Genomic DNA, 12,985 nt, shown 5'->3' with positions numbered 1-12,985 from the left:
TTAGCTTGTTTTCAAAAGGCAAAAGTTAACAATTTCTAAGAAGAACCTCGAGCTTCAGTAGGAACACCACAGTCAATCATTTTGGAAGCAGATACATCTCAAGTATCATTTTCAAAGGCTCACCTACAGGAGGCCTAACAACTACACCAAACACCGCACTGTTGTGTTTTCCTCACAGAAATGCTCCGGACCCCTCGCTGTGGAAGAGGTCTGCCACGACAACAGATGCCACGCAGAACAGAAACACAGCTCTGTTCCTCTCACAGCTAGCAGCCAGACCAGAGCAGACAACCCCACTAATATATGCACCAGGTGTGCTATATATACACCTACTGTATAGTTCTTCAATTCAAATGAAAGGAGTGCTATAGAAATTCAGGAGTGTTATAGAAATTCAAGGCTAATTTATATTTGATAGTAAAAATATTCCTCAGTGCTATGAGCAGTAAGATGTGCACAGTTCTAGACCACTTGTTTCCACCACTACCATTTAAAAAAAGGGGGGGGGGGGGCATTCTTCCTTTTCTTGCTGGTCTAAAAATGGTTGTCTAAAGTGATAAATCGTGAGGAGAAACTCATGTTTTGTTCCTTTCTCCAACACCAAGGACACTTAGACAATCTTTCTCCTTTTGTCACCAGTAAAGAGAAATGCCCATACCAGAGATTACATTCACTCCATGCCTTAAAAAAAACAAGAAACAAAAAAACAAACAAAAAAACTTACCTTGTTTTCTCTCACTCTGTGTTGCTCATGGGTAGATATGCTCTCGAAATGCTTACCAAATTTGCATTCTCTGTTGCACTCACCTCCTCTGGCTGTGAAGTTTCCCATTTTCCACAACTCTCTAGTGTTCCGTAACATCCAGTTTTCTCAGCACCCTCTGTCTCCAAAATATTTTCTCCCCCACAAATATTTCTTAATTTCCTAATTTCACTTTGGATTGCTTTTCAGGCTTTTATATTTTGCTCTTCCTCACTGATTTCCTATATTCCCTGGACCAACTTTTCTTCTCAACTAGTTTAATTCCTTTAAAAATACAAAAAAAGTTAAAAATCCCTATCCATCTCCTTGCTTTTCTCCTCTCTCCTCATGTTGTTCTTCTGTCACCCATTTGCTACCACTTGGGTTCCATGTTTATTTTGCCTCACAAATCTCTTTCTCTCCAACTCCAACTCTTAGTTTTCCTATTTCCCTCTATTTCTTTAATTTATATCCTTTCTCCAAGTCTTTTTAGCATGCCTACACTGTAAGACTCATGGTGCAAAGTCTCGCACTTTGGTGCCCTCACCCATCTGATTTATAATCCTTCTTGGCATTCCCCAATTCCTCCCGATGGAGCCTCTTGGCACCTGCATCCTTGGCAACAACAGCCATTAAGCAAAGCTGCTCTGTTCCACATTCTTTTTTCTTCCTTCACTTCCTCTTCTCCATTGCCATCTAAAGCATATGGAGGATGGTTATGGTCTGTTACCTTTGTGACTGAACTACCTTGCATCCCAAACAACTACTCCCAGGAAGTAACAGAGGAATTTTCCAATTCACATTCTCTAGATAATCTATACTACATTTTCTCTGTTCTAAATCCAATCGACATTAAGGTAAATCTGCCATTGTTGCAAAGAACGTGTGCTCAGACCTATCGGTGAAGCAGAACTATTTCACCAGCACTAATGATTCAAGCATGGAGAGTATGAAGTGGCACTATGCTAAGACTCACAGAGAGACAGTTTTGTGTATGTACGTGTAGTTACAATGGGGATAATGAGGATATAAATACCAGGTGATAAATCAATGGTTGAACAAAGAGAAAACACAGGACTACTTAAAACAACCAAATCTTTTAATTAGAAAGCAACAAACATGCAAACAGCAGGTATAGAAATTTATTTGAACCAACGTTTTTACTATAATGAAAGTTACTTGAAAACATTGATCCAAGCTCCCACATTTGCAGGTTAAGGAAAATATTGCACTTTGCATCTTCTAGCACCCCTCATACATGGCAAAACATTTTAAAAACATTTTTGCTTATTTTACTTGCACACTCTCCCAAAGTCATGCACACAGTCATTCAAAAACAAAAGGTTAGGTTATCCAAAAGCAATACCTTAGAATTGCACTAAAGCTCTGTAAGGAAAAATATAATTAATGTCTTATACAAATTCCATAACGTCTAGGTGCTTGCACACAACTGCCAGTTACTCTTCATCTTCATTTTCGTTCTCCTGACCAGATCCTTCTGATCTGTCACCTTCCAATCGGTCTGTAAGGCACAGAGAAGATTTAGTAAAGAGAACTTCTGAAGTTTTGGGGTATTGGCAATTTTTACAATTTAGTGGCCCTCTGGGCTAGTACACAATGCACAGTGGCTATGGGTTATACAGTAACAGAACCATGAAAGAATCTGAAACTGGACTGACAGCAGAGATCAGGTAGATATATTATAACAAGAAAGAACAGTGACAGCAAAAGCTCTAAAGGACTTCCAGGCATAGAAGTGAATTTTGTGTACAAAAGGAGAAACCTTGTAGGTGCTAACTGGCTGTCAGCACAGGAAAGATGAATGCAAGCATGATATTAAAAAGAGACAGTGAATCCAAGAGATTGAGAATAATTTTCTGAGGAACTAAAACTAGAATAGCTGTGATTAGAAAATCTGTATACTGCAGAAAAAAAGGGGAACTGCTATTTGTCACCATATACATGAGAAAAAAAAAAGAAAAAAAAAACAGTACTTTTTGATGTAAACATTTAGAGAAAGGCAAATACAGAAATGCATGTGGGAACACGACTGGCTCAAGATGTATCACTCAAACATGCACTGTTCGGTTAAGAAAAAGTTCACCCAGCAGGAACACAGAAAACATAATAAATGAAGAAAAACACCAGTTAATGTATTCATTGACAGCACAGGTGAGGCACGCCACTGGGCTGGATACAGTGACTTTGCTCTTCCTTTCCTGTCCATCTGCTCCTAACAGATCAGTGGGAGGTGAAAGAGGAGCAGCAGCTGCTGCCAGGCAGAGCTTCCCTCCTGCCCCACTGTACAAACCCACTATTCTGCTCAGCAACTGCTGGACTCCCCACATTCAATACTTAACACCATCGTCACCCTCATCTACTAGGTTTCTATGCCTTGTGTCATACGAGCCTCCCAAGACTTCCCCTCTCTGCTTCCTACCCAGCACCATGCCTCTGTTGTCCTACCTCTTCAGTTTCAACCCACCGCAGTCAGCTTAAGCACTAACATCCAGTAACATGAGTTTCCAGTGACTATTACCCATGCAACCCCTCCTATCACCAGTTTCAGACCCTAGTGGACGAGGAATGCTAGTACCTGCAGCAAAAGGTTTGCTCATTACACAGTCCTGCATCTTCACACCCTCCTTCATTTCCAGGCAATCCCAAGTCCACAATGAGTGTCAGTTTCATGTGATTCATTCCAGTCACCCCAACGCTTTTTCCATCACAGCCCTCATCTCCTAGAGATCTTCTCTTACTGAATATTTTTCAGCATAGAATTAGTACTACATTACTAATAAACACATTACTAACAAACTATTGCAGGGTGGATAGTATGGGAACATCTAAAATATATTGTGCATTTTTCTTGTTCTTTGAGATATAACAATCAATCAATCAAACAAACAAAAAGAACAACCAGCTGCAAAATGCTGCAAGTCTCACAGTACAGAAGCTATTCCTAAGTACTTCTCTTAAGAGACCCATGAAGAACCACTGAAACTTCTCACAAACCCCAATGTAGCCACATACAGCTGAAGATCTTGATGGTTCCCCAGTCCATCTGCTATTTCATAGATCAACATGGTGGTCAAGTTCTAAAGAAGTCTCTCACCTGCTCTTATATGATTCAAAGATGCCAACATTCGTAACATAAAAGAAGCTGGAACAGTAATAGTGTTTCTGGTTTCTTCCAGCATTAATTCATTACGTGTTATAACCTGGCAGCAGGGAAGGAAGAAAAAAACAGCGTAAAAATGAATACAAAGTTGTAGTGCATCAGTATTAGTTTGACAATACAAAGTTTCTAGTTTCTATGTATTTACAGAACCCAAAATTACAGTATTTGTATGTGGTAAGAAAAGTAAACTATCTGCAGGCAGAGTTCACTGTCTAGTTGTCTAACTAAAGAGTATTCTAGTAAGATCATCATTCTGTTGTCTGTGTCCATGGTAGATACTAAGACAGGCAGCTGAGAAATACTTCTGTAAATTAGACCTTGCAAGAAATAAGGACAACTGATGAGAGAAAGTGCTGTTCCAGATGGCAACTGTTGCAGGCAGCAAAGACATAGCACTCGCACTGGCCAAGAATGTGGGAAGGAAAAGAGATGAGGTTATCCTAAACTCCTACCTTCATGCTGCTTGAAACTTTTGGAGAAAATCCAAGGAACACAAGCAATTATTCTACCTCAGTTCAGGAACATTCTTCAGCTCCACAATTCTTTCTGAACAAGTCTACAGCTTACCTCTAAATTACTTGAAATAGCCACTTCTTACTGCTTTAGTTTCAAGGAAGAGAAGTCCACTAACAAATACCTTTAAGCTCTTTTGCCTCCTTCCTTCCTCAAGGTAGTTCCTTGCTAACCCTCTCGCTTTGCCATTAAGTTCTAATCCCACACCTTCACTTGTCCCTCAAACCATGTTTTTTTGGTTATCACAAAGCATAAAAATTTCTTTAGGTGGAGACACTTTCGGACCTTGATACTCAAAGACCATATGCTGTAAGGCAGGTAAGTAAAGCATTTCTTTTTTTCTTGAGACTCAGTCTCAAGCCTGTTCATCTTCTGAGGAAAATGTTCTTGCAGATGTGTGCTGTTCCCAGCCAAAACAAAGCTCCTCTTTTCTGTTATTTTCACCTATTTATCAATCACTTTGCAAAACTGATCACACCCAAAAAGAAGCAAAGTGAGAAGATAGCACCCTGACTTTTTTCCTCTTTCACCTTCTATTTCTCCAGTGCATCATCAGTAACACCTTTTTGACAGCCTGTTCATCTTTTCAGCTCCTTCTGAGGCTTTTTCTGTGTCCAGAGATTTGTTCCCATCGTTGCCACTTTTTCCTACTCCCTAAGGTCATGTCCTCTTTTGATTTTAAATGTGGTTCTATATCTATACTAACACTCCTCAAACGTAATTCTTTGTCCTCTCTTGCCTTTCCATGGCTATGAAGAAGTCAGTTCAGCTATTTTGGATACTTATTGTAGCCAAAATGAATGTGGTAAAAACTCTGTTTCTATCAGGTTCTCTTGTTTTCTACATAGATATTTCAATACTAGGATCAAATTAAACAAACTAACAAATCAAAACCCATGTAAAATCACAAACTATACTTTTGTCAAATTTACTGCATCATACATTTTTCATTGAAAAAGCTACTAAAATTCAAAATTACTAAGAAACAAGTGACAAAATTCTCAATATGATAATTACTTTTAGCACACACTTATGTGTGCAAACATTAGTTTGTTTAAAGACAACGAGTGCCTTGATTTCTAACTCCTGCCAGTTTTTCTTCCTAATGCAAGCATTCATACCTTTTCAAGCTTTTCTCCGTACATAATTTATTACTGTATTTTCGTACATATAATTTCTAGGAGTTAATGAAATGCAAAGTGCCTCTGTGTGCTGCTAATTATAGGAAAGTTAGCTGTCATAAAGGACAGCTTTTTATTTGTAGCTTATTTGTTTAATATTAAATAACCATTAATTTAATATCAATTATTTGCAATGAAGACTTTTGTAGAACTGGAAGATGCAACATTACTGTGGAAAAGGAGGGAAGGTTCTTACCTCATCTGCAAGTTTTCGGTTAAAAATCCTGGATTCTTCCAATGGTGACCAAATTTTTATATCATAGTCAATACCAGAAGAGGCCAGAACTAGAAATAAGAAACATTAACAATTCTAAATTAAATAATGTTATGTCTTTACCAGTATTTTCTGCACTTAAGTGGAGTTGAAGAAAAATAACTTCACTTGCTGTACTATTAGAAACATTTAATTGCAAAAGTCAGTTCTATACTGAACACACAACTACATAATTCTCCCTATGGGACCTGAGAAAGAAGATATATGCAAACTTCAAGAGACCCTTAAACAAAAAAATAAACCACCATAAGATAGGAGCAGAAAGTAAGAACAAACTCAGCTACTAATATATTTTTGATAGTGATCTGATAATTATATGCATTAGTAACAAAGCCTTAGGACTTCTGAATCCAGTTACAAAAACAGAAGCAAGAAAATTTCAAATATATTTTTATATTTAATAATTTTGATGTCCTTCATGTAAATTTCTTTGACATTCAAATATACAAAAGCAATGGACACCCTCATAAACAATTCTAAAAAAGGCAAAACAAAATTCCATTTTCTAGATCATTGCACAAAACCACAATGGAGATAAGATTTCCACAGAAACAACTCAGTAACTTGAAAACTGTACAAGTTTAACAATCTTATCCTCTTCTAGTATTATTATAACTTCATTTGTTTACAGCTGACTGTTATTCTAGAACCATGTAGGCTATGAATAAAAAAGAAACAACATGAATGCTTTCTTTGACTGTCCGAAACTGTAGCATTATTCATATAGTCCATCCACATGTCAGATGACATCTGATTCCTTCAACTACTTCTGTTCATCTTTTCTATAAATATTTCTCCTGAAGTACAAACTGATAAAATTTCTATGAATTTTATTTCTTTTAATCTCACAAAGACAGCAAGTCTGAGACAGAGTTTGCTCAATTTTCAAACAGAGCAAGTAGAGTCCAGATTCAAGTATTAATTCCCACAGTGTTGCTGGCATCTCAGTGACCCTGTATTTCCCTCACTGTGTCATGGAAAACATTTAATGTACAGTAGGGAGCAAGAAATTGATATTCTTTTAACTGCATCTTAACTTTCTATAAATACTATGTCAGTAACATTTTCATTCCAAGAAGTTATTGAGTAAGGAGGCTTTCAAGGGTTGAAAAGTCATTAGTAAAAGACCAAACCATAAGCAGTATTATCTAATTTATATTGGAAGAACAAAAAAGAGTTTGATGAAAATCTACCATTACAATGCTATATTGATCTACACAGAACTGAGGATTGAGTTTTGGGACTTTTACTATAGATAACCTGAACACAGCCTGTGAAAAATGATTATCTTACTCGGGTCAAATGGATGAGGCTGAAGACAGTTCACCACATGATTATCAGCTTCCAGCAGCATGAGATGTTCGGCAGTATGTCGATCCCATATGAAAATATGGCCACAATCTGAACCACTCATGACAAAATTAGATCCCCAAAAATTGGCTTCTTTTATCTGCAGTAAAAACAGAAATAAAACTTTATAACACCAGCATTGGGAAACACTGAAGAGGATACTCCCGTTTCTACAATAACATTGCATCTGGATTAAGAGCTCTGCAAATGGAGAAAGACCACTTAAAGAAATCTGAAAGAACCATTTAAAGAAAAACAATCAAAAAAAGAAAATTCAGAAGGTTATAGATCTTCAGTGCAAATTGGCTGCTAACAGAAAAATGGAGAGAAGCTGGGACAGACGCAGTAATTTGGAAATAAGATAAATAAAATTATAAAATAAATAAGATAAAATAAAATTATAGTGTACCTGAAGTCCTACAGATAATGACAGCAGATATGTTACTTTCCAGAGTGATGAGATGGGTACTGGAGACAGGGGTACATGAAACACTTTTTGGGAAGAGTTCAGTAAACTAAAGTGAGTGACAGGTTAATAACTAGTGGGGATTTTCCATTTACAGAATAAGAGGAGACAGAAGCTTATGAAAACTGGGGGCTGAGAATTAACTGACAGATAAAAAGGGGTCATGGAATCAAATATTTTAGTTTATTTTTCTCTATAATCTATCAGATAAGAACTAAGACTTTCTGGTTCAAGTCCAAAATTAAAGTTAGAAGCCTTGGAAGAGGAAGGCATTCAAGTAGAAGTGAGTCCTAAGCTATTACAGCAGTACTTAAGTAGATGAAAGTAGAAGCATGCCTCCCTGCAAGTGCAACTAGTTTATACTTTTTTTAAATTGATTTTTAAAATTGATTTATTATTGTTTTTGTTTGCTTTGACACAGTGATGACACATTCCGCTATATATGGTTGCTCCTATCTTAGTTTTGTTAGGATATCCAAGCACCTTTGTGAAATGTCTGAAGTGATATGGCTAACATTTGACATATCTGTAGTTTTCTCATGCTACCAGTGAAGAATACTTGTAATAAGGGCCAAATTGATTTTATTACATATATATATTTATTTTTTAAAATTTTAAACATAGACGATGCTTTACTAACTTTACAGGTGGCATGTTCTCTGAGGACCTACAGTTCATACTGAAGGTCATTCTATCTTGGACCAATTTAGGGAATTTTATTTTGCAGTGACTGGACTAATATCACACAAACTATACTCAGTATTAAATCACTTATTCATCAAAAAAAAAAAAAAAAAAAAAGGATCATCTCTGTTTTCAGCCTACAGCCAACTCCTCTGCAACTTCATTGATAACAAGTTAGTTTGACCCTGGATAATAACTGGCTGTAGGTCAAACAGTCAAGGAAGATTTCTTTGATGTTCACTGGAGAACTATACATTTGTAGGAGGAAATTCACCTTTGAGAATAAGACAATGATAATTTTACTTGAAAGATGCAAAAAACACCAGTTTTTTTTTTTTGTTTGTTTTTTTCTTCATAAACCAGAAAAACTACGAGAAAATTCACAAATACAGCACTGTGACTAAAGAGTGCACATTTTTTTGTGAGTGCACACAGGTGGGCTGGATGTGCCACTGGCTGAAGCATATGACAGAAGGATATGAGGTCCAGAGAAGGCTTCCAGAAAGACAGCTACTTTTCACTGTAAACTTTTAGTTTGTTGCACAATTTCACAATCAGTGAAATGATGCATTGGGCTCTATTCTTCTGGCAGCTTCTTCAGGAAGATCTGAATGTTAAGGGAAGATGATGGACAGCTTCCTTTGGAGCAGAGGGACCATCTCAAGAGAGATGGCAAAGGCTTCCTGTCTCATTCAGCTTCTTCCCTCACAATTAGCCTATGGTATCTGCTTGTTCTCTCCATCCCATGAAACAAAACACCCTCTTAGTAAAAGGGGAAGGAGTCTTAGGGAACAACACACTCATGTCGTTAGGTTAGAATACTATACAGGGATTTACTACATCTTCCATTCTCTTTTCCTTTCATCAAGTGTTACAATTCAGCAGGTATTTATGTCTTAAACTCCTGAAACATTCATAGCCTCATCAGTGTCATTGTTCCAGATATTATTTGGTAACAACACTGAACGCTTTTGTCATGAAGTCACCACCTCCTGCTATGAGACTTCAGAATGGCTAGACTGTCTTGTCCTTGATTCTGAGGATTAAAGAAAATAGCATATATAGTCAATTCCAAGGTAACTAACTTGACCTATATTTGACTTGCAAAATGTTCTGGGAGACAAGTGAGGAGCCAGATCTAAACTTTTTTCTTCTCTTTGTCCCCATCCCTTCCCTGAAAGTATGGTATTGTCATGGGATTATAAGAATAACGTATCATCTAGTAATTATATTATTTGTATTTATATTGCACTGACTCTTATAGTTATTTTTATTAGACTAATATTATTTTATTTCTTAAATAATATTTACTTATAATTTAGTATTTACTACACAAGTAGTACTTTTTACTATAGATTTACTGATCAGTGGGAAAATCCTGATTCCCTGAGTGTCTCACAGAACTGCAATCTCATGAGAACTAACACAGCTGAAGCAGTCCTACAAAACAGAGTAGTATTACAGTCCATATGATCATGTAAACAACAGAGAAATCACAGGCCAGAAGAAACTGGCAGGAGTATCAGATATCCATTTTCTTGAAATATAACACATTATTACACACCTGTTACATTCATGATAGTCTTATGACTACAGCCTAAAAGACTGTGACTTGTTTAATTTCTGTGCCAAAAAAAGAAACTTAGCCTAATTTTCAGGAAACAACAATTATGTTGTTAAATGTACAGTAATCCTCCCATCCCAAGGCCTCTCTTGCCTTCACATCTGTAACCCAAATGACGTCAAACTACTAGTCTGAGCAAACAAGAATGGGTTACTTCCTTCACTAAATGTTATAATCACCTTCAGAAGTCATTCCTGTATTTACTCAAAGTTAAACAGTAAAGTAACCACTGCTCGACTATTTGAAGTAAGAAAACATTAGGCAGCAGTATCTTTCTCACTCTCTATCTTGTACATCATCCACAGGGTCGGAGGTTAGATGGGATGGCAGAGGGAGGAAGAGTCAAATAATGGTGGCAGAGGAAGAACAGTCAAAGCTCAGTCACAAAACAAGGTATCAGATGAAAGCTTCAAAATAATCCAATGTTTGGGTGAGAGAGAAGTGTTGGGAAGTAAAAATGTAAACCTACACAAAATATTACACTTTAAAAAGTTATTAAGTACCTCTTATTATTTTTTTCAAATTGACACATGCTAAGCAGAAGAGGTGCCTACATAAACAGAAGTATCCTATACAGCAAAGTTCACACAGATGATTTTCAATGTTTGAAGCTTAGCATAAAATAATTTCATAATTTTTGGTATTTAAGAATATCTCATATGTAAGGGACAGAAACTTGACTTTGAGAAAGGGCAAAAGACCATCTACACAGTATTCTACTATGGAATTATTTTCCAACTAGCACATCACAATAAAGCTCTCAAGAGGGTAGTACCTGCATCCTTTCTTTTTGCATAGTCTTCTCAGAAAATGCACAGGCAAAAAGGACAGACACACAGTCTTGCTCTGCACTTTGCCCCAACTATCTTACTTTAAAAATTGCCATGATAAAAAAAAACACACATTAGTAAGCTGAACCATTACCACTGTTAAAAATATGTACTGCGTTTCCAGCATAAGTATGTCCAGTTTCAAATTTCAGGCTTGGGATCTTGCTAGACCTTTGTCTACAGAATATGTACTAGTGATAGAGTCAGTGCAATCAAGTCTTCTTTAAGACTAAAAATAAGCCAGACAAATAGCATTCCTGGATTCTGTAGGGCAAGACACATTTCCAATATTTTTCTCTTATAGTTCTATTTTTATTTTTCAATTAGAAGTGCATCCTAAGTATGTCCAAAAATAAATAATATTTTAATTCTCAATTGTGCCATCTTTCTGCTCTCTTTATATTCCCTTAGGCAACTGTTCATTTCACATTTCTAACATTTACAGAATTTAATTTTAGTGTCACCTAAATCAACAGATTTCAGATTCACATTTAAAATATTTTGTGTTTTCAAATTTATATACACATTTTTACTGCATGCATACATAACCTTTCTGCTTATTTAATAGAGCACTTGTATGTAACTAATAAAAGAGCTTCTTTAAAACTAACATTTTTAAATGGGAACTTGGGGTGAGTGGATTGAGAGGAAGAATGGCAAATATATGAAAGAAGATACAACTAGGACAGGAGGGAAAAATAGTAAGGAAGAGACAACAGAAAAGGAGAACTGAAGGCACAAGGTAGAAGACAAATTTTGAAGAGAAAGGATCTCTTCAAGAGAAAGAGTCTGGGCTCACAAGAACATTGTTTTTACCTCTTGGGAAAAAAAGAAAGAAGAAATCCCCCTCCTCATCATTGCACACCCTACCACCATTGTACTTCAAGGTCTGTTTCATGGAAGAATGGTAATATCCACTCTCCTGGTGACATTACTCAAGGGGATATGTAGCAGGGATGTGTGTGCTGGACATAAGAAGTTCCAGGCATGCAAATGGGGCAAGCAAACATCAACATAACGCTACTATTTTTAATTTTTTTTTTGCAAAAATCACAGAATTACAGAATTGTCTAGGTTGGAAGAGACCTCAAGATCATCGAGTCCAACCTCTGACCTAACACTAACAGCCCTCCACTAAACCATATCACTAAGCTCTACATCTAAACGTCTTTTAAAGACCTCCAGGGATGGTGACTCCACCACTTCCCTGGGCAGCCCATTCCAATGCCTCACAACCCTCTTAGTAAAGAAGTTCTTCTTAATATCCAACCTAAAACACCCCTGGCGCAACTTTAGCCCATTCCCCCTCGTCCTGTCTCCAGGCACATGAGAGAACAGACCAATCTGCACCTCACTACAGCCTCCTTTAATGTACCTGTAGAGAGCAATAACGTCACCCCTGAGCTTCCTTTCTTCCAGGCTGAACAAACCCAGCTCCCTCAGCCACTCCTCGAAAGACCCCTCACCAGCTTCGTCGCCCTTCTCTGGACTCGCTCGGGCACCTCGATGTCCTTCTTGTAGCAAGGGGCCCAAAACTGAACACAGCACTTGAGGTGCGGCCTCACCAGAGCCGAGTACAGGGGGACGATCACCTCCCTAGCCCTGCTGGTCACACTGTTCCTGATACAAGCCAGGATGCTGTTGGCCTTCTTGGCCACCTGAGCACACTGCTGGCTCATATTCAGCCGACTATCCACCAGTACTCCCAGGTGCTTCTCTGCCTGGCAGCTTTCCAACCACTCATCTCCCAACCTGTAGCTCTGCTTGGGGTTATTGCGCCCCAGGTGCAGGACCCAGCACTTGGCCTTGTTGAACTTCATGCAGTTGGCCTCAGCCCATCGGTGCAGCCTATCCAGATCACCTGCAGAGCCTTCCTACCCTCAAGCAGATCGACACACGCACCTAACTTGGTGTCATCTGCAAACTTACTGAGGGCGCACTCAATGCCCTCGTCCAGATCATCGATGAAGATATTAAAGAGGACCGGCCCCAGTACCGAGCCCTGGGAAACACCACTAGTGACCGGTCTCCAACTGGAATTGACTCCATTCACAACAACTCTTTGGGCCTGGCTATCCAGCCAGTTTCTAACCCAGCAAAGTGTACACCAGCCCAAGCCACGAGCAAACAGTTTCTTGAA

At 37.9% G+C, this 12,985-nt stretch overlaps 1 protein-coding gene across 8 annotated transcripts in view; it reads right to left on the bottom strand.

The window, feature by feature from the left end:
- Positions 1 to 1,820: 1,820 nt before the first annotated feature.
- DCAF6 (DDB1 and CUL4 associated factor 6) overlaps positions 1,821 to 12,985 on the bottom strand; it is an 86,003-nt gene continuing 74,838 nt past the window's right edge. For all 8 annotated transcript variants that reach the window (XM_082779707.1, XM_082779710.1, XM_082779712.1 and 5 more), the window contains 4 exons: positions 7,185 to 7,341; positions 5,814 to 5,902; positions 3,858 to 3,963; positions 1,821 to 2,264 (listed from right to left, as the gene is read on the bottom strand). In XM_082779707.1, coding sequence (XP_082635833.1) covers positions 2,200 to 2,264; positions 3,858 to 3,963; positions 5,814 to 5,902; positions 7,185 to 7,341 — 417 coding nt within the window. In that variant the 3' untranslated portion in view covers positions 1,821 to 2,199. The remainder of the gene's footprint in view (positions 2,265 to 3,857; positions 3,964 to 5,813; positions 5,903 to 7,184; positions 7,342 to 12,985) is intronic.

This window comes from Aythya marila, assembly GCF_965140915.1.
Source record: "Aythya marila genome assembly, chromosome: 1".
Lineage (NCBI taxonomy): Eukaryota > Metazoa > Chordata > Aves > Anseriformes > Anatidae > Aythya > Aythya marila.
Note: the sequence above shows the minus strand (reverse complement) of the source record. Positions and strands in the feature narration are given on the sequence as shown.